The following is a 23,852-nucleotide window of genomic DNA, read 5'->3' on the forward strand; positions in this document are numbered from 1 at the left end:
CAAGAAAGTAAAAATATTTCTTACTTCTTTTATATTTTTGGTCTTTTGTTATATTTAATTGAAATATGTACTAATCTTAAATAAAGTGTGGTTAACAAAATAAAGATAATGATTAAGCTATTTATTACTTTGATATTTTGGTACAACAGTTTATCTTTATTTTTTGGTTTTTCTTTTTGTCATCTAATTAATTCGTTTTAATTTTATTCTTGAACATAAACAGAGGTTTTTCCCTCATGCAAAGTAGATTTATAGATGGATTTTAATCTAAACAAGATAATATACACCATTTAAAACTTCCACTTAACACATTTAATAAATGCACCTGATTTTTAATTCGCTCATGTTCCATCCGCAGCACTGAAAGTTCTTCTAAATGCTTTTCTATAGTTGACTTTAAAGACATTTCCTTAATGGATGCTTCCTCTTTAAATTTTTGATGCTCATTTACGCAGCAATCTAACTCCGCCCTAGTTTTATTCAGTTCAGTTTCAACATCAATAGCAGCTAGTGAAGACGATGTAGACGAAACCTCACCCTAATGATTTAAATAATATAATTTGCATGCCTTCACAAAGTTTATTTAGAATAGCATTTAAAGTTATAAACAAAGCAATAACTAATTTTATAAAATCAGTCTTTTGTAACAGAAAAAACTGCTTTTACCTATTAAACACATTAATTAATACCTTATTACTACAAAATAAGCATCTAAATCTTGTAATTTTGCTATTCTGATACAAGACGATATTAATCTTGTTTACCCTAGACTATATTTTAAAAACAGTACCAGACAATACTTTCCTAACACTTTTTCACACTTTTAAAACAAGAAATTGCCAACATATTTTCTTAGGTTAAAATGAAAGCAAATAATACCATTACTTTTTAAGGGACAGTAGAGTATTAAAAGAGTAAAACCATTTGGTAAAATTGTTAAACTTTTACCAAAATGAAAAGTAATCAATAGACCATTTAAACTAACAGGCGATCACAAAGTATCTACACAAATTTTAATTAATTTTCCCTTATTTCAAAATGACTATATGAAACATTTTATATATATATATATTAGGGTAGGTTGATTTTACCCCGGCCCATTGAGTAATGTTGCAGTAGTTGGAGGTAGTTGAAATGAGATACCTCAAAAAATTTCAGCGATATTTGATGAAAAAAGGTTTGCAGATTTAATTTTAAAGATTATTGCAATTGTACGAAAAACGTTATAAAAAGTGCGATAAGCGGAAATTAAAATTTTCAATTGTGAGAATATGTTAAAAAGTTTTCTAAACACCTTTTTTATAATTTATGATTCTGATTTTATAAAAAGTTGTTTATCTAATTTAGTAACTTTTTGAATTTATTCAAAAATATCATCATATGAATGGGAATAATATCCTTTTGACATATATACTTGACACATCTTTCTGCTAAGCAATTTTGTCAAGATGCAGCAGTGTCGATTTTCAAGCCCATAAACGTAATGGGATGCTTCTGATACTTAAGTTAACAGTTCCCTCTACATTCAGGGAGTGAGATGGGAAGTCCGAAATATCTAGCTTAACAGAACTGTCTATCAAGTATTTGATTTCTTGAATTGTAAAATGTTGCGTAGTTGGAGGTTCCGTAACGTCTGGAGCAGTGAGGTCTATCAACTCATACCAGTAATTGGCATTAAAATTTATTACAGGAATTTTTTCAATTCATTTTGAAAAATCGTCAAGTTCATTCTGTAAATATAAAAAGATGTGATTGATACCACCATCTTTTCTCAAAATATGTTTAATGTCATGTAGTAAAGCATTTGCAAGAGCTGCACCTAAGTTTGATGAACATTCATTTCTGACTAATTCCATAGAAAACCTGGGAAGTTTAATTAAGTTGTAGTCTCCAGGAAATTTCTTTATTGGTTGCCATTCAGCTTCTTCCTGAAAGAAATTGCAGCATACAAAATTTGCGTGTACTTTAAATATATCAAGCAAGTTACAAAAAGTTTACCTTAGTTTCAGTTGAACAGCTAGCTTCTTCAGATGACATTGTTTGTTGTATGAGAGATTCTGCTTTATCAACTACCCTTTGAGATAGCTGTTGTCGCTCATTATCAATCCTCTTGTTTCTTTTGAAAGCTACTTTATCAACTGAAAAATGTTGATAAGCTCCTTTTGGACCAGTATTCTGCCTCTGATCTCGAAGATAAACTCTATCTTCAAGAAGTACTTTCACGTTTTGAGGGTAAATACATATATGTTCTTCTGAGCAATTTGCTTTATTGCATGATCCTTTTCTATCACTGCAAGGTAGCATATCCAATGAGCAACAACAAGCAGAAATATCAAAAAGCTTATCCAAATTTGCATCAAGATTTCTTTTGGTATTTGCTCTACCATGCTTGAGATCAATGTTTTTCACAAGAATGAGAAGATCCTTTACCTTCCTAGCAATTGATTTGTCAGTTATTAGAGGTAGATTAGGATTCACTACAGCCCAAATTGATTTTAAATCATTTTTAATTTGCTCAGTAACTTCTATGATATCTGCAGTTGGCTTTACATGAATAAGGTAGTAGTAGTATTGAATAACCTGTCTGTAAGTACTTGACTCCATCATTAGTAATCCACATGGACCACCACCATACTTCTTTCTGCTTGTTTTTCGTGTTATAGGTGTAACTATAATTTTTGGCATTTTTTATTTTTGATAATATTTGTAATTCTTGTTGAAGTTTTTGTTTACTACTTTATATTTATCTGTTTATTCATTTAATAATCGCCAGATGCGATAAATTTGATTGGCTGCTGTAACTTAACAAACACTTTTATTGGTTGCATTATATATTCAAAACAAGATATTTTGAAACGAGATACTTGTTTGGAATTTAAATTTCAAAGATTGAAATTCCGAATATTTTAGAAACTTACAAATTTAGGGTATAATTGAAAACCTTAAATACAAATCCGCAAGCAATTTTTAATACAGTATTCCTGAAATTTGGCAGAGTTGTTGTTATACCCTAGTTACAGTAACTGCAACTTACTAAATTTGATCTTCGAAAAAAATAGTAAAATCGACCTACCCTAATATATATATAAAAAGCTCCGAGTTTTCAGCACAAAAAGAATTTATATTAAATATTTAAAATTGAAGGTGAACAAAAAGTGTGTATGAGTTTTATTTGGAAAATAAGAATTTTGAAAAACATACATAGTAAAGCATTTCTAAGTTAAAAATACATGCTGAAAACAAATTTGTAGATGAGAAAAAGGCTGGAAGTGGTCAGCCAAAAAAAAAACCAAAAAGCAAGTTTACCAAGCTAAAAACCATTTTTGATCATTAAGATGGTAGTTCTCAAAGGCAAGTAGCTTGTAAATTCGGTTTTACGCAATCATATGTGAATAAATTTATTAAAAATAAGTCTGCTATCAAATGCTAAAAAAAACAAAAAATTCTAAAGCGATATGATCAAATGATGCAAAGATTTTGAACATGTTGCAGTAGACTTTACCAAAATTTCCAGGACTTTGAATTGATTGTTGATGATGAATTATTTTTCACTTCAGGTCACAATTGGATAATGTCAATTTTAACCCAAGCAATAATTTATTGACTCTGTTAAGTGTTAAATAAATTCAAAAAGAAAATAACTATACCAATAACTTCGAAACTGCCGTTTTGAAGTTATTGGTATTGTAATTTTCTAGAAAAAGGATCTTCTCATGTACTACTTACAATATTTGTTAAACACATCTTACTAGTTACAAAAATTTTCTGGTCTTCATAAATTAATTTGCGTTTAAAAAGAAAAGATCACTATAATTCTTTCTATTTTAATATTATCCTGACTTTGAATCCTTAAAGTTATGATGTTACAACGAGTTGTAATAGTTGCAATATCTTTCTTTATTCAAACTTTAAGAAAACAAAATCTTATATATTTTTTAAGTTATTTAAAATACTATGCACAATAGTGTATATACTCAAGAATATGCAATATTTAGACACTAAAAAGACACAAATATTGTATATTCTTGAAATAGACAAATAAAACAATCAAACTAAAAATTTTAAATAACTTTAAATTGGTAAATCTAAAAAAAAAAAATTTTTTTTAGTTTAAAAAAATGTTTGCTTCTGTTATTCAAATTCAAATTAATACATTTGACTGTTACTTAAATTAGTTACTGATATAAAGAAAATGTTAATTACAGAAGATAGCATAAAAGCTCACTGAGAGGAAATCTGAGAAAATAAAACAACTTTTTTTTACACACCACCATAGTATTTCCAGCTTGACAGAGAAGCTTATACATATCTCTTTGACGCATTATCTGCTGCATCTATAGGAAAATTAAACTATAAGTTAAACTGATGCATTTTTTGGTAAAACTATTTTAATCATTTCAGAAGTTTTAAATATTGAACTTATTTACAACAATATAAGCAACTAAGATCCTTCTTAACAAATCCTTTTTAAAATGATAACTGATTTGGATTAAAAAGAACTTTTCAGAGAAACAAAATGTGAAACTAGAAAAGCTATCAGAATTTTTATTTGATAAATTTTTATCAGTTTTTTTATTAACACCTTTTATTTAAGAACATAAAAGTAAGGATTAAAAATCACAAATCTTTTGGCAACCACAAATATGTATAGCTAGGGGACAATTACACAAGGCATTTTTAAATATGGCATCTTATGCTTTTAATTTAAATTAACTTTTGTTTTGTTTAATTTACTTGAGGAAATTACTTATCAAAGATACCTTTTTGATGTTATATTTTTATTTTAATACTCGCATGAAAATAATAAAATATTTATAAGCATGTTAAAATCTACAAATATTATAAGCATGTCACTTGGCAATACTTTCAAACAACAAAAGTTTAATTTTTTATTTTGCCAGTGTAAAGTATTTGATTAAGAGATAAACAGAAGGTAAGTTTGTCATCTCTCTCTTGTCATAGCTTCCTAAGATGAAATGATATGTATGTGGAACACATTCCATCTTAGAGAAACTAAATACCAGGCAAGAAAGACAAATCCATGCTTCCATTCTCCATATCCAATTGTTTCCAAAATATCAAAGATTTAATTTCTTCTTTGGCTGTAGTTTTAACTGTGAATTAACTGTGAATTAACTGTGAACTTTTTTGATAAACTTACAAATATCATAAACAAAAATTAGGTGAATAAAGAATTTAAAATTAAAACTATTAAACTTAGGTAAACTAATTTTCTTTCTAAAAAATTACCATATTTTTACATTAATTTTAAATGATATTAAAGAATTTTTAATATTTTTAGAACTTTAGGGCTAGATGAGAATAATATAATTACAATGCTAGAGGTTTCAATAGAGGTTTAGATAGAGTTAAAAAATATCTATGATTGGTATGAACATTGAGTTTGCTTTTATTATTGGTTGATGCTCATCCTAAATGAGACATTTATCTATTTCATCCTGAAGTAGTAATTAAATTTACAAAAAAAAAAAAAAAGAGTGTAGTGTTTTGGGTTTTTAAAAATATTTTGAGAACAAATCTAACATTTTGTTGTTCATCAAAAGCATCAGGAGCTAAGCACTTTAAGTTCACCTAACCCTAGCCTCACCATTTTTCTCCTCCCTGAATGATATTTATAGCCATTTTATTTTGGAATCACTTTTTATTTTCATGTGCTATCTTGGTAGCATTTAAGTTGTGTAATGCTATTGTCTAGTTTTATAGATGCCTCAGAACAATTTAATCCAGGGGTTTATCCCATAAAATTTTAGAACTTTGGAGTAGCAAATGTAACTATGCTACTTTTCAAAATGTGTTTCTGTTAACATTTTTTAAAATGGTAAATGCATAGAGATTCTAGTTAAACCAACTATAATCTCTATAAATATAGATTTAAAAAATATATATATCTTAGACCTCTGTGAACTGAGGTGTTGCAGCATAGATTTCTGAATGAAACTTTTTGTGTTATATTTGTGACTAAGGGTCATAACTAATATGGCACAAAATCTTTCATTCAGAAATCAATGCTGCAACACCTTCAGGTCATAGCATTTTTTTAGCAAAAAAAGATAATACTAAGTAACATTCGACCTTTTTAATCTTGCCTGATAAAGTCTTGAATTGATCAAAACCAACTTTAAAACCAAAACTTAATTAAGAAATAGGACTTCTTTAACAAGACTAGTATTGTAACTATTTTTTAAAAAGAATAGTATTGTAAAAGTTTTTCATTTTAGAAGATTAGAGAAATACTTGTAAGATATCTAAGGTAAGCTCAAAAGTTTAATGTTGTACAAAGTGATCAAAAGAAATTTCAACAATTTTTACTTGCTATCATGAAAACACCAACATTCTACATCAAACATCACTACAGCAACAACTTTTAAATGATAGCAAGCACATCACCACAAGAAATCTTAGTACAATCTTTATGTCTTACCATTTTAGCATAAATAGATAAGTTTATAAATAAAAAACAGCAAGTCAAACTACAGTGTAAATATAAACTTGAATGTATATAAATAAAAAATAATCAGTATTTATAACTGATCACCATAAATTTAAAAAATGTTAAGGTTAGTTTTATCAGTTTGTCAGTAAGAGAATCTTCCAACTGATCAAGAATAGTTCTTGGCACCAAAAATATTCCTGAAACAGATCACAAACAACTAGAGAGAGTTATTTTGAAGCACAATGCCTTATACATTCTCTTACAAATTTAAGTAAACTCTTACCTAAAATATTTGTGTAAAAAAAATGAGTGAATTTTTTTTATAGGATCCATTTTTTCAATTTACAAAAAAGTGTAAAAAATCATTGATTTATCATTGAGCATAAATTTACACTGAAAAAAAAATTTATAGAATGGATCCCAGGTTTTATGTACAAAAATTCTTCAAGATCACTAAATATTATCTTTAAATATTCTGTATTTTAAACTTTATCTCCTTGTTTGTCATTGATGTAACTGGCAAGACTAACATTTCCACATGCTTATAATAAACTGACTTTAAATAAAGGTACAAGTATTGAAATTATCTTCAAGCTTATTATATTTATTAATTCCTTTATAATATAATCTTTATTACTTATTATATATCTTTTATTATTAATTCATTATAAATATAATCTTTATTAATAATAAACTTTATTAATTCCGTTGTTTCAAAAAGAAATTTTAATTTTTAAAATTTTTTAAATTAAAACAAAGTTTTAAACAGGAGTAAAAATCGAGGTTTAAAACTTTTTCCAAAAAATTTATGAACCTAAAAATAATTTTCCATTTACTTCAAAATTACCAAATCTGTATTAATCATTTTTAAATATAAATTGTTATAATGTATACAACTTAGAATTTATTTTGTAAACAAATATAGTTTTTAGATATCAAAAAAAACTAATATTGGTTTAAGAGTATATTATTTAGACCTCTAATTGATTTTAATGAAAATAAAAGTTATAAGTATTTTAATGAAAATAAAAGTTATAAGTGTGTATTTTGGTGGATGAAAAAAAGGGAGGATGAATCAAATAAATAAATGTTTGTGTATGTGGTTGCCATCGAGATTTTTTGATTTTCAAAATCCTCAATTTTATTTTTGAAAATATAAACCAAAAAAAATAGATATCAATCCAATACTAAAACACAACCCTAGAGGTTCTTCTAGCCACTGTTCTGAACAATCTACAACCAATATTTTTTAAAAAAACTTTTTTTCATAGCTGATGAGTGTTTTCAGTTTATTAAAAAAGTAGCAATAAGCAAAACATTAAATAATCTTATGTTGCTTTTGAATTTCTGTACCTGACTGATGTACTATTACTGATGTAGGAAAGTATGAGATTACTCTTCATAATAATCAGCTTTTAAAATTTTTTTAATTCAAAATCAGTATTTTTTATAATAGCAGGTCAACTTATACAACCATAACTTATGTTATAACTTATGTTATAACATTATTTTGGTTGCCAAAATGTCAGTTTATTTGCTAATAAATCCATCTTGCTATTTGATTATTGCTTTACATAAATTCTTTAAGTAATCTTTCAATAAGTTTTTATAGTTCCTTTATCATCAACATTTTGTGTACTTGAGAGATTCGCACATATACTTTGCACTTTAATCTTACCTGTGTATCCATTTCTATGGTAGTTCATGATTGAACTATCACTAAGTTTCTCTAATGCATTTCAAACATTTTTCTGACTTTCCAATTGAATGACTGTTCCTTGTGATAATTTGCAAATTGAAAACAACTTTGCTTGGCTGCTTAGAAATATTTTCCTTAAAGTGAATTGGTCTAAAATAACTGTATTGCTAGCCAGTTTTACACTGTGATTGTTAAAATTGGTTTAATCAAAGTCATGAGAGGACTTCAATAGTCGTCTGTTTTTTTTATTTATTGTTTCACAACCACTGAACAATTTTGTATTGTTCAGTGGTTGTGAAAAAATAAATTTAAAAAACTATTGTACTGAGTTTCAGTTTTTTTTAAGAGTTGTAGCAACCTCTGTTTTTGAAATGACTACAACTTGTGCAATTTCATGCATTTCTCAACATTACACCAAAAAACTATTTAAAGTCTTTTTTTCAAATAATTATTTATTTATTACTTTATTTTTTTTTTTGCCATTTAAGTAATTACTGCGATGGAAAAAGTAAAAAATTGTTTTATCTTTTATATTTTGCAACAATATGATAAGTATGCAAACTTTACCGTTATTATCTTGAAATCAATTCTCAATTGACTTTTTGAATCGTCTAAAGATATTAAGGAACAAGTTTTTACCAAAATCCTTGAAAGAAAATCTTATGAACAAAAAAGCATATACGGAATTATCTGAATTTATAATAAAATATCCCTACTTTTTAATAGCATTTAAATGATGCAATTATCCAAATTATGTTTTTGAAAATGTTTTTTGTTTGTATTATTCATAACATTTCATGACATAAATTGACCTGTTATCATAAAATATACAAATTTAAACAAAAAAGCTGATCTTTTTAAGTGGTTTCAAATTGTCTGAGGGCACAATATGTGGAATTTTAAATTATAACAGTATGCTAAATTAATTTGATTAACCAATCATTAAAACAGAAATATTTTTATTGCACATTTTCTTTTAAATTGATAAAACTTTACATACCATTTCTTGTTGTGTTTTCTCATTTTCTTTCAAAGCATTAAGGTCATCCCTTGCATTTGCAAATTTTTTTTTTAGTTCTTGAATTCTATAAGCGACATAATTTTGTAATTTATAAATAATTTTATAACATTAGCATAGCCCTTGCAATACAGTACAGCATTGCCAACCTTAATGATACTTAAATTATTGTTTGTAATATGTTAATGTTTTATGAAGCTTGTTAACTAGGAAAAAAGTTTAAACACTAAAACTTGGATATAAAATTTCATAACCTTCACATTATTACTATTTGTGTAAATTTGCCAGTTGCAAATTACAATGATTTATTTTACAGATTTAACAAAAATGTTTGATTTTGTTGCAGCTTTTTTTCAGTTTGATTAGCTTGACTTTAATTTGTTTAATTTAACATGAACAAGTTTAATAAATCATTTTTTGACAACTCTGATAAAGCACTTTTTCTATTTCAGGGTTTTCTTCATCAGGGTTGTCGTTCACACCTTGTGACAGTTTAACAGAGTAAGCTTTTAGATGAGTTTAGATAAAACTTTCCCTAACTTTTCCTGAATTTTTTTTTTTTTTTTAATATAATTTAAAATAAAAAAATAGTTTTGGAAAATATATTCTTTGTGGCAGGATCTGGAAAGCCACTATTTATTAACTTTGAAGGAGAATATGTAGATCAGCTTTCTAATACTATGCATATTCAGACATTACAAGCAAAAACTCTGTTACAACTAGTGGCTTGAATGCATATTTTAAAAACAAGGTTCCAATATGCTTTTGGTTATATAATGAATTGTAACCTTGCCATGAACATTTTAGAAAAGTTTTTTAGAAACTAATTTATGAAGATTTATTTCAGAATGTTTAGTGTTTTACAAAAAAATTAACATTATTAACAAGGATAAGAAAAATTATGCAATCAAAATAAGCTTATACATCATTGATTCCAGGGATTCCAAATAGATTTACTTATTTTTAGATTCATTTTCTTTTTAAAATTATGGTCATAAAAATGGAAATCATTTCCATTATCATTACAACCAAATACAACGGCTATATGCTGTTTAAGGAACTAAAATAAATGCAGTAACTTCTTAATTAATAATCAATAAATATATACTGCTTTGAATTTGCTGCACAAAACTATATGATATTCAACTTTTTTGGTAAACATTTTTTACAGAAAAAGGGTGACTTTTCATTAAAATACAAAGAGATGAGAGAGCTTTCAGCAGCTTGATATTGCGTAGACCTTTACAGCTGAAAACTTTATTTCAAAAATCACCTAAAATAGCTTAGTTAAAATAGCTTTTTAGGAGGCTGAAAAACTCTTTAAATCAAATAAGTTATTTTGATCCTTTAGATTACGTATTCCATAGTTTTAGCTTTTCACTAGTATATTCTTTACCTAACAGATTTAAAATAACGAGGTTCTTAACAAGGTAAAAAAAAAGAAAAAAAAAAAAAAGTTTCTTAGTAAGGTTAAAAAGGTTCTTGATAAAGTTTTAACAAGGTAAATGTTGATGACAAAGATTATTTTCGGAGAATTCCTTTAAGTTTTACAAGTGAATATCTCATGGTTTTTTTAGGAAATATAAAGTATAAGAAAGCAAAAAAAAAAAAAAAAAAAAAACCATATAAGAATTAAGAAACCAAATATTTTTGTTTACAAAAATAATGAAGTTAAAAATGTTTTAATGTGTTTTCAGCTTTAAAATAGATAAAGCTATTTCTCTACAGAACCATTCTATGAAAGACTCCTTTTACAGAAATAATTTTTTCAATATTATGAACTAAATTTTATAGATAAATAAAAAAAAAAAAAAAAAAGAAAGAAAGCTGATAGAATATTGTGTCCCAAGCAAAATCATAGACCAGTGAAACTTTATTACTAGATATCAAGATTTATTCATCTGATAATTAGAATTATCTGAGAGTGATAATTACATAGTTATGTAAATGCAAATTATGTAAATGCATTAATGAGGAATGCATTTTAAAAAAATGCAAAAGAAATAAATGTTAAAAATTGGAGGAATTAAAGTTTTATTTTGAAGTTATATGAGTTTTGTTGACTAATCTTAAATTAAATTTACATAATAAAATGTATAAATAATTATATTTTGGAAATGTAACACTTGGCATCACTTTCAACAGTTTCTCTATTTGGGAATATGATTTTCTATCAGCTTTTGTTCTTTCGTTAGCATTAATTTATGTTTCACATTGTATAAATTTGTCAGGTTTTAAAAGCTTTTTATAAATTGTATATCACTCACCAACTCATTTCTTTCTTTATCTACTGCAATAACTAAACTTCTCTTTCTTTCTTTAACTATGTATTTCTTGTTGTTTAGATATTTTGAATCTAATTTTCCTCCACGCTTTTTTCCCCAAATTTTATGAGAACCTGGTCTCCTGCTTTAACATCCAGTTTCTTTTTGTAATGTTTCTCATCAAAATATTTTTTTACTTTTCTTTACTTTTTATCTTGATGTTTCCTAACTTCTTTATCGTATGATGATTTTTCAATTATTATTGAAGCAAACTCATTTTTGATGTTTCTATTTCATATTTAGTAATTTATACTTTTTCTTAAGTTTTAAGATGTTGGAAACTTAAATTAACATGTGATAACTAAAAATCTGGACAAAGTTTGTGTAAATATAAAAATACAAAGGAAAAATTTCATGAAATTACAATCACTTCTATTAAATTGTATATCACTCACCAACTCATTTATCTACTACACCCTTCTTTATCTACTACAATAACTAAACTTTACTTTCTTTAACTATGTATTTCTTGTTGTTTAGATATTTTAAATCTAATTTTCGGCAAAGTTTTTCCTGTCACTGTCACTAATTAATTTAATTCTTTAAATGTATTATTAAAAAATAATTTATTTAGGAATAATTAAAAATGAAAAAAAAAAAAGCTTGTAATGAAGACTCCCTCAAAAAACTAAATAAATATATTAATGAGGATATGACCAGTCTTGTTCAATGGCTCTCAGCAAATGAAATCTCATTGAATACTAAAAAAAACAGAAATAGTAATGTTTAAGACGCAGTATATTAACTTTTTTAAAAAAACTAACAAGAATTTTCCAAAATACTTGAACTTAAGTGGCCAAAAGCTGCTTTTATCTAGTAACATAACTTATCTTGGTGTTGTGATAGATAAGAAACTTTCATTTAAAACACATATAAATAACCTTGTTCTCAAATTAAACCATTCCAATGGCATGTTATCAAAAAATTGACACTATGTTAATTTTGAAACATTACTATCAATATCATGCAAGTTTTGGTTCACATTTACAATATGCATGCCAAGTTTGGAGACAATCTGAAACCACCCATCTTTCTAAAATCATTACGCTTCAAAATAGAGCAATTATAATAATTAATTTCTGCCCAAGAGACTTCCCTACTGACATCCTGTATCTTACATCCAAAGTTCTTTGTTTATATGATTTAATTCAGTTTTTAAAATGTTCATTTTTCTGGGATCAACAACACGGCCTCCTTCCTTCCATATTTCGTAATTACTTTAACAGTAGGACAACATAAGGGCATAACCTAAGATCAGTCACTTTTAACAACTTGACCATCCCACAGAAACAGACAACTAAATATGGAATAAATTCCAGTACATACAGTGTATCCTTTCTTGGAACACCCTTCCGTACACCCTAAAAACAGATTTTATCCTTACATCCAAGAATCTGTTCTTAAAGTCACTCCATCATTTTTACCTAAAAAGTTACGCTTAACTTTATTCTTTACCTCTATAATTTTTTTCTTTATGTTTATGCACATTTTATAATTTCTTATTTGTGTATATGTGTATACATGTATGTATATGTGAATACATTATAATGACTATTTGACCTATATTTTAACTCTTTTCAAAGTCTGTTTTATAAGTGTTACTTATAAATTTTTGTAAAGTTCTACTTTTACTATGTGACTAGTTTATTTCTTATGTTTTTCTCTTGTCTTTTCTTTATATTATTTAGTTAATTGCATTTTATTAGTGAATTACTGTTTGCAATGACCTGTGTTTTTTGTAACATCCTTAACACAAAATACAGTGGGTGCAAAAAGTATCCGACACAAAGGAAAAACTTTATTTAATTAAAGCCTATTCAACAAAATAACATAACAAACACTATTCTAATGTAATTTTACATGGGAAATACAAATATCATATCAAAACAACAATATCATTTAATTCGACTTGATAATTGCAATTTTGTAAAAGTTAAAGTTCAAAAAGTATCAACACATCATAAAAAATTTACTCAATACTTAAATACCAAAACTCAATACCAAAACTGCTTCTAAACAATTGGAATACTTGTTCACAAGATTAGCAAATATGCTAATAGGAATTTTAGCCCACTCTTCCTTGCATATTTCTTTTAATTGGATAAGATTTCTTGGATCTCCCTCCTGTACCCTCAATTCCAATTCCCGCCACAGATTTTTAATTGGATTAAGGTCAGGTGATTGGCTTCGCCATTCCAATAAGTCAATTTCCCTCTCCTGAAACTATGCACGAGTTGCCCTAGCTGTGTGCTTAGGGTCATTGTCTTGTTGGAATATCCAACCTAGAGGAAAGTTCAATTTTTCGGCTGACTTCACAAGACATCTCTCAAGAATGCCTAATACTTTTCGGAGTTCATCTTTCCTTCTATGATTTTCAATTCCCCAGGGCCTGCAGAAGAGAAACAACCCCAAAACATTATGCTGCCACCTCCAAACTTCACTGTTGGGACAGTATTCTTTGGGTGAAACGCAGAATTCTCCTGTCTCCAAACACAACGGATACAGTTCCGACTAAACAACTCTATTTTAGTCTCATCTGACCATAACATTTTATCCCAAAAGCTTGAAGGTTTACTCAAGTGCTCTTCAGCAAAGTTCCGGCATTTCTTTACATGAATTTCCTTCAAGAGAGGGGTTTTTCTTGGTGACCAAGAGTGGAATCCTCTCTTTCAAAGAACTGTCCTAATTGTATTCTTGCAAACATTTTTCCCAGATGATTGCAAGTCCTTTTGCAGTTCAGAGCGAGTCAGTTGAGGATTATTCTGTACTTTTCGAACTAAATTCCTAGTTGTACGGTCAGACATTTTTGTAGGATGCCCTAATAAAGGCAGACTAGTCAAAAGATGGAAGGATTTCCACCTCTGAACAGTATCACCAACTGTCGAAATTGGGATATTTAACACAGATGAAATTTTTCTATATCCCAAACCATCTCTGTGCAGCTAAATAGTTGATTTTCTAGTTGATTCAGACAATTCTGAAGTTTTAGGCATTGTTGAAGAGCGTAAAATTTAGGCCACTTTCCAATGAGATGTCAGGAAATGAATGACTGCAGTTAGAAAGATTCTATGACGTTCTTTTGCATTCTAGAATGTTCCAACATTTTCTGATTCTAGAATATTCCCTTGAACATAACGGATGACAAATTATTGGCGAATCAGATTCTTTTTTTACGATGTGTTGGATACTTTTTGAACCTTAATTTTTACAAAATTGCAATTATCATGTCAACATTTAATGATATTGTGGTTTTGATATGATATTTGTATTTCCCATGTAAAATTACATTAGAATAGTGTTTGTTTATGTTATTTTGTTGAATAGGCTTTAATTAAATAAAGTTTTTCCTTTGGTCGGATACTTTTTGAACCCACTGTATATTGATACTGATATTGATTGATTGATTGTTGCAATTTTAATTCTTTAAATGTATTATTAAAAAATAATTTATCTAGGAATAATCAAAAATAAAAAAAAACAACTTATAACAAAGACTCCCTTAGAAAATGACTGTACGGATTTTTAGATTTGCATCCAGATGACAACAAAAACTTTATTGTAAATCATTTTCGAATGGAGAACATACCAAAATCTACTATTTATAATATACTTAAAAGAAAGAGGAACAATATAGGACCAGAAAGAAAAGTCCGAAGTGGGCGCAAAGCAATAAAGACACCTGCAAAAAAGATAAAGCACCTTAAAAAATCAATTGTTCAAAAGAATGGTATTTCACAGCGTGATCTTGCAAAACGATTTCATGTATCACAACTGTACATATGCAAAATTATTCACCAAAAAACTAGCATTCATTATCGTAAAAAAAACTAAAACACCATAAAGAACACCGGCTCAAAAAGCAGCTTTTCATTCAAAGTGCCACAAGTTGGTTTTGATTTTTCGGAAAAAATTTTTTATTATTGACAATGAATCATATTTTTATTTGAGCAACACTAATATTTCTGGAAATGCTGGATTTTACTCTTCTGACATAAATGCAGCATCAAATGATGTAAGGTTAAAAAGAAAAGACAAATTTGAGCCAAAATTACTTGTTTGGATTGCATTCTCTACAGTGAGAATCTCTCAGTAGTAAATTCCTCCGTCAGGCCAAGCAGTCAATGAAGATGTGTATATTTCAAAATGTCTTGTTAGATTGGAGAAATTCATTGAAAAACATCATAAAAATGACAATATTGTTTTTTGCCCTGATCTTGATTTGTCGCATTATTCACATAAAGTACAAAGTTATCTTAAAGCAAAAAAAAATTGAATTTGTACCAAAAGAGCATAATCCTGCTAATGTGCCAGAATAACGTCCAATTGAAGATTTTTGGTCTGAACTTAAGAGATTAGTGTATGACAAACACTGGCAAGCTGAAAACCAAGGCAAATTTAAAAAGCGGATAGAGTTTTCAATTAAAAGAATCGACATAGAACGTGTACATTGGCTTGCTACCACCACATTTACAAGGGTAGACACTGTTCATCATCATGGCATGAAAAACTTATAAATCTAATTATTTTTATTATTTAGATGTTTTTTGTTATTATACTTTTTAAATTGTTAAAAAAGATGACTCCATTAAAAAGTTATAGGGGAAAACCTCAATGAATGGGACAGTTTTAGCGAAATGCTTTTTAAACGTAGATAAAATTGTTTAATATATATATTTAAATGTTTGACAACCATCGACTCTTGCTCAATATAGTGATAAAACAAAAAAATTGGATTTGCATTTGGCTATTGGTAAAAGAGAGTTTTATTGGAGCATGACATTTGTCCCATTCATTAAGTATGTCTCATTAAGTTGGGTAAACAAAAGAATTAAAAAGTTTATTAGTTGTAAATGTAGTTAATTATATAGATACATACAAAAGACCACACAAAAAATATTTTTAACTTTAAACTTTTTAACTCTAATTAAATTTCAATTAAAGTAGAACTTTCTCATTTTAGAATATTATATTTAGTTTTTTTTATTTAAGTAAATTATTGCAGTATAAAAGTGTGTAAATAATACCCATTACCCATGGGGGTAAAAGTAAGGGACTGCAGCAACCCTGAGCTGTAAATAATACCTTATTAAAATCATTCAATAATTAGTATTTTGTCCCATTCAATATGTGCATCACTTTATCCAAAAATGATTAGTCACACCAAAAACACTATTAAGCTTGAATGTTTTACACACTGTAGTACTAGAGACTGCTATCTATTTAAACATGGAACTTTATTTTCCATAACTTCAAAAACCGCTGCAAAATTAAAAAAACAAAAACATTTCTAAAAATTACTTTTTATATTCAAAAACACAATAATATCCAATGCCATTACAGTCACATTACAGTTACAGCACAATAGGATGGATGAGTCGGTCAATTGAATTCTTGTTTCTATCACTCTTTGTTACAGGAATTTGAATATCCTTATATAAATGCTTCTATAAGAATCTGAGTTTGTCCCATTCAATAATCGTCCCATTCATTAAGGTTCTTCCCTACCGTTTCTAATTTTGTCCAGATTTTTAGTTATCACATGTTATAAAAGATTACAGTGTGAATAAATTATTTATTTTAAATGGTTGTTTCTACTGTTAAACATTTTCAAATATGAAAAACATTTTTTTATTGCCATGATCTTGACTGTTTTTATGGGAAAAGATTTTCTACAATTTAAAGTTTTAACAAAGAACTATTGCAAAAAGAGTGTATTGAACTGAACACTTATACCAATGGTTTTTGATAGAACCAAAAAAGTAGTAAAAACATATTTTCAACATTTTTTTAGAGATAATTTTTTAATTAACAGAGCTTCTAGCACTTTTTTGAATTTTTTTTTATGACCAACATATAAATATCAACATTATATAGTGTTAATGTCTGAATAACTCAAGCAATCTTGTAAAGATTACACAGAATGAAATCAAACTGTGTTAAGAAAAAGAAAAAAGTTTTTCTGCAACCTTACTTATTTTTAGATTGCCTCTTCTTTTTTTTTTTTGTTATTTATGTGGTTTAATTGTGCTACCACCAAAGTATTTATTAGAGGAGTAGAACAATTATAGTATAAAGTCAATTACATGAAAATGAGGGCACCATGCATCTAGAGGAATGACAATTCAGAAGATCTTTACAAGTTGTACATTGATAGATTTTATCAAAAAATAGAAAATAGAGCTTAAATGAAATTTTTCCCATTAACATTGCATAATTACATGCGTATTAGAAGAACTGTTAATTGGTTTTTCCTGGGTTATTATATAATTTGTTTAAAGTAAAATTATTTTTTGTTTTGCTTTCCAACTTCAACTGTATTGCAAGAGTTATAGCAAATAAAGGTATAAAACTCTTTACTAAAATGTAAGTTTGAGGAGGTTCTTTTGCAATATTTACTTTGAAACAAAGTATAAAGAGTAAATCATAGCTATAATAATGAAAGTGATCATGAAAATTCAAGGACATACAGCTCTGTTCCACCCTCTAGCTCAAGTTTCTCTTGCTCTTCACTTAGTTCACGGACTGTAACTAGCAATCTTTTATTTTGAGCTTGTAATTCTTCTATGCTCCTTCAAAAAAAAAGAAAAAAAAAAAAAAAAGCAAAGTTATTGGATTTCAGATTGCTTTAGACAAAAAAAACTAGTTAAACATCAACTTACTTAAAAGTAACAAGATGGTCACTTATGACTTGACAAGAACTTGATACCATGTTATCATTTGATAACAGTTCAGGTAGATCAATAGAAGAGGTTACAACACCTCCACGAGCCTCTTCAACTTCTTTTAGTAGGACACAAACCTATGGTAATGAAAAATTTAGTAAAAAATTATGTTATCATTGAAATAAACTTTAACTTAAAAGAATTTAAAAGAGTCTGATAGAAATCTTATAGAAAGAAGTCTCGTATAGAAATCTATTGTAAGAATAATCTTAACTTTATTATACCTCATAGATCAAAGTTAGTTCTATTTAAATCAATTTTTAAAACTTTTGAAAACTTTAAATTCCTAAGGGTTAACTAAAACAATTTAAAGGGAACTTTATCAAAAACATCTTATTTTTTAAAATTTTCTCAAAGTTCTTCAGATCTGGTTACAAATCTGAACATAAAATTGCAGTAACAAATACAAACACAACTAACCTGTTGACTTAAATCAACTGCTAAATTGTGCAATCTTTTTTCTTCTCTTCTGTGAAATTCAAACTTTCTTTCATAATCAATAAGCTGATTTTGATGATGATGACATTCCTGGAAAAAAAGTTAATTTTTTTAACTAAGAATAATACAATGAAAGATCAAAAAGTAGCTTGGGAAATTAGAAAAATTTTGAAATAATTGCAGCTAATATCTATTTACACTTTTAATTTTTTAACACTCAAGGTCATCAGAAAATTTACTTTTTCAAAATATTAATACGAATTAACCAACTTTTTCAGATTACCTACTAAGTCAATACTGAGTGAGAGCACAGCTTTCCAATTATCTTACTCATGATTAAAATTTACATAGCATTTTTGTAACATTACAAACTTGCAATATCTTTACTGAAAGCTAACTCATTGTTTAGTGTCAATAAAGATATTGCATTTATGTTAAATCTAAATGAATTGATGTTCACTAGTTGACTATGTTAGCTAGTTATCTTCTTTTCTGATTTCTTAGAAGACCTGGGGTCACTACTATAAAACTCATTCCAATCGAAATTCACGACCATTTCATCTGAAACCCACTGAAATGAGCGGATTGTTACTATAAACATTTCTTTTCGTAATTTCCGGTAATTTCAGCGTAAAAACCCAAATGAAATTTATGCAATCTTTGTGTAGCGGAAATGTATCGTAAATCCGATAATTTGAGCTAGCTTTTTTTTTTTAACAGATTCTTGTTTTGAAAACAAAAACAGAAATCAAACTCAATTTCTAACATTTCTCATTGACAAAATTAGAATAATAAGTTCCACATTTCATTTTTCACTGTCCACCTCAACAACAGATAATCAACAGTGGGTAAGAAATTTAAAATATGAATTTGGGCATGAATAAATTTCTTACTTTTTTCAGACCAAACTCTATTTTCATAAGAATTTCTCCACAAATAGCAAACACCAAGGTTATCATTAAATATTATTTGCAAAAAAAGAGACTATTAAGGTTAGTGTCACTAATAATGAAAGAAACTGCTTTACCAATTACAAATACTTTTATCTAGATTTCTTTATATTGCAGTAGAACACACTGAATTTAAATATAAAAACTCAGAATTTAATTCTAGAATAGTTGTACTATATTCTATAGAACTATTTGAGTCTAATGTCAAAAATAATTTCATCCAGTGGTATTAGCTTTTGACTCCCCATACTACTTTTGTTAGAATCTGTCACCTTTGTAGTCACTTATTTGATGTTGTCCCAGAAGTCATACATAGTTAGATAACATATTTTAAGTTTGTAACATTTTACAACATTGATTACATCCTATACTATGATATTGCATTATTGCAGTATTTTGCACCGTCTAGGAACCATTTACATCTTGGGCAATAGGTCACTTTTGCTATATTAAAATATTGTCAGATAACCAAAACTGATGCCTGGCAATTTTTATTTTAGTAGTAAATGACACAAATTTTCCAACTTACAAAATGTGTAAATGGCATCTAAGGGTCAACATAGACAGGTGATACTAAAGCAATACTTTTTATAAAGTAAAATTATCAAGGATGTGATAACCACTGACTTTCTCTAAATAATTAAAAAGAGAATTAAACTTTTCAGGAAACAACAAAAAAGTTTTCGATTGGTCAGAGCAAGCTTGATTATCACTTTAATTTCTCCAAAAAAAAATTTAAATAAATGGAATCGAATTGTTCAATTTTAGTTTACTAGAACAACTTTTAGGATGTTTTTTGAAGCTTTTTAAAGGTATTTATTGTTATTTATAGTGTAGTAGAAGTGGCAATGGCTTCCTTTTAAGGGCTTATAATAAGTTGCATTTAGGACCAATACATTTTGTCTGGTCAAAATGGATCCTGCTTCTAACAAACCAAACTAACATCTAATGTGAATAAAACTTGGTAATCTAATTTTAAACTAGGTTTAGAATACTTTTGGAAATGTAAGAAATTATTGCATGTCTTAGGTAGTAGATGTTTAGAATGGGGAGTCCATTTGCAACTGCTTTAGAATAGATAGCCTCAGATGCCCAGGTTTTTTTCAAGATTGGTAACCTTTGGTGTTTTTGAGCCATCTGTGACTTTTCACCAAATCTTCTCATTAAAACATCTTTGAATTATTTAATCCAGTCTGCCGAATTTTTGTGACAAACTCAATGACACTCGAGCTATGTAGGCATCTTTTTTCTGTCCCCTTGGATAAAAAACATTAAAGCACATTAAATATAATGCACTAAGTGTGAGAATAGTATTATGTATAGGGTCGACACAAACAGGCAACAACAACAGTAAAGAACAACTTTGATGTAATGTGAAGAAAATTATTTAACATGAAAATTATTTAACATGTTAATAACTTCACTACTTTAAAATTACTACTTAATTGTGGCTGTGTGCCTGTCTTTGTTATGCCTTAGAAAATTTTTTTTTTAATTAGAAGTTCTATGACATATAATTATTGCCTTTGTGGTATGTCTATAACATAGGAAAATTACAGTGAAAAAATTACTTATAACTATTTAATGGTTTTAATCTTTTAATAAAACATTGATTAGCAGGTCTTGTAAATTGATAAAGAACGTCTTAAAACTCCTAAAACATATTAACGTAGGACTGTGGTAATTTCACAGAAAGATTCGTAATTGGAAATAAGTAGGGGAACATGGGGCAAGATGACGAACATTTTGAAAAGCACTTATATCTTATTCAATAACTGTTCCAATAAGTAAAACTTTATCAAAAAGTGGAAAAAAAATTATTATGCGTCACATATGTATAAAAAAAACCCATATAAAAATTAAAAATAGCCTGGAAAAAACTCATTAACCAAAGTTATCTCAAATTATCATACCATAAATTCTAGTTAATAAGATATATAATACAAACGGTTATGTAATTTTTTTAACAATTAAACTATATATTTATATAGTTTGCAAAAAAAAGTCTATTAATCAGTTCATAGCAAATTCCAACACAACAATATAAAGCAAATGTCAAACAAAACATTTTAATGCATAATAAAACAATGTAATAATGACTAAGCTACACAAAAGTTGTTACATTACAGGTTTATGGTAAAACATGTACTTTGGCGAAAGGACAAACGAGTCATCTTGCCTCGTTCATCTTGCCCCTAGGCTACTTAATCTTTCTAGGCTACTTAATGATTCAGAACTCTACATAAATAAGTTATCATAGCTTAATACTACTTGTATGGCTTCCAAATTGAGCAAAGTGAATGAGAAATTCTTGCTTACCTTTGGCTAGTGATGTAATGATGAAATAAATCAAATACAAGTAGATAAATTTTTTTTTTCCCTTAATATAGGAAAAACCTTTTTAATAATTATCTTTGATTCCGAAAATAATATTTATAAAAAAAGCATAAATAAATCTAGCAGATGTAATCTACTTCCCTCTTAGCTACAGTCAGATTTCATATTTAGTTGAGTTTTGAAGATAAAAACATAATTTCATCTTGCCCAATTTCGTCATCTTACCCCATGTTCCCCTATAATGTATATTTAAGATAAGGATATTGAATTTACTTACATTTCTTTTTTGAAATTTGTTTTTCTTGTGGCATTTAGTTGAAATTTTGCACAACTGTCCATAATATAAACAAAACAAAATGTAAAAAAACAATGGATTAACTAGATAATATCTTTTTGTTTTTTTTTATGAACCCGCTAATATTTACGAAAGTTTTTATGATACGAAAAAAAATGTTTATAGCAGAGGCTATTTGGGATTATCAGGTTTACGCCTATTTTGTCGAATCGAATGAAACTCATCGGGTTTACGATTTTTTTAACTTCGATCAGAATGAGTTTTATAGTAGTGACCCCTGGTAGTGTAGTTGCAACATAGACTTCTCATAAACTTTTTTCTCCTCAGAATTTTACCACCAAATTCTTTAAATTTATTCATAAGTTTTCATTACAATTTTATTATTTTCTAAATTTATTTTTTGCTGGAACTTTTCAGAGTAATACTGCTGATTGTTCAATTACTAAGAAGTTCATTTTGATTAACGAGTTTTCTTTTATAAAAAATAAAACTACGCTCACAGTAAATAAAATTTTGAAACAAAAAGTACTTTTAAAATTATTATCAAAATAAAAAGTAATATTAACATTATTTTTCTTTTTGCTACTAAATCGAACCTTTAACTGTTTGTTTTTCAACTTCACTTTTACAGTATTTATACAAAAACACAAGAGACCTTATAGTGCTTTTAATAACTTGCTGAAAGTACTACCAATTGCTAAAAGTTGTATATATTGACAGCAGTTTTTACTAAAGGTTTACATACAAAATCTGAGATTAGGAAATGAAAACTTAACTAAATTTAACTTTGTCCAGCCTTCAGTAAAAAAAATTGAGATCCATTTTCAAGATTTTTAAAAGTTGGGAACTTGCTTATCTTGTAAATTTTACTTAGTCAAATTTTCACTACTTAAGTTGTTTTGTGAATATGATAAACAGTAATGTTAGTAATAAAGTATTTCACAAAAATTTTTATGATTAAAACAAATAACTTAAGTTTATTGATTATTCAAAAAATAAAACTTGATTCAAATTTTCAATATTCCACAATATTTACATTATTAACCTGCATGGTTACATCCAGATAACATTAAAGTAAACTATGATTATACCAAGGACACTGAAACCACTAAAATTCATAGCCTAATACCTTTATTTTAGTGCCTTATATTATATGTAAAAATTATTTTTACTTATAGGAAAAAAATTTTACTGTTTAATTTTGTTTTGATTTTGTTTACAAACATATTCTTAGAAAAACATATTTCAAAATTGCGATTTAATTTTTTTTTTGGGAAAATTATCCTATATTAAAAATCTATTGGGTTGGGGAATAATTTTGTGGCATTTTTACATTTTATCTTATAATACAACGATTTATGGTGTTTCACAAAGTGTCTAATATTTATTCATTACAGTTCTTTGCTCTACAAAACTGTGCTAATTGTTCTCTTCAGTAATTTAACTTTTTATTATTTTTTTAGGTTAAAAAAAGGAATATCAAGGAGTTAAAAAGCAGAGTAATGAATCAAATTGACAACCCAATACTTTTTTATGTACAATCCAACGCCTAAAGAATTATGCAGTAAAAAAAGTCTTATAAGATAAAAATGTTATGTTACTAACAGTGTTACTA

General features: G+C 27.4%; 1 protein-coding gene across 3 annotated transcripts in view; it reads right to left on the reverse strand.

The window, feature by feature from the left end:
* The window catches only part of LOC149882930 (nucleoprotein TPR-like), a 77,088-nt gene that overhangs the window by 36,398 nt on the left and 16,838 nt on the right, over positions 1-23,852 (reverse strand). For 2 of the 3 annotated variants that reach the window (XM_090100064.1, XM_090100065.1), the window contains 6 exons: positions 18,638-18,745; positions 18,155-18,294; positions 17,963-18,064; positions 9,154-9,238; positions 4,269-4,334; positions 326-538 (listed from right to left, as the gene is read on the reverse strand). In XM_090100064.1, coding sequence (XP_089956190.1) covers positions 326-538; positions 4,269-4,334; positions 9,154-9,238; positions 17,963-18,064; positions 18,155-18,294; positions 18,638-18,745 — 714 coding nt within the window. Of the gene's footprint in view, positions 1-325; positions 539-4,225; positions 4,335-9,153; positions 9,239-17,962; positions 18,065-18,154; positions 18,295-18,637; positions 18,746-23,852 lie in introns of all 3 variants that reach the window. The other variant, XM_090100066.1, reaches the window with a different exon arrangement.

This window comes from Hydra viridissima, unplaced genomic scaffold (genome assembly GCF_058129835.1).
Source record: "Hydra viridissima isolate aposymbiotic clone 2 unplaced genomic scaffold, HvirCarnegie_v1 scaffold_10, whole genome shotgun sequence".
Taxonomy (NCBI): domain Eukaryota; kingdom Metazoa; phylum Cnidaria; class Hydrozoa; order Anthoathecata; family Hydridae; genus Hydra; species Hydra viridissima.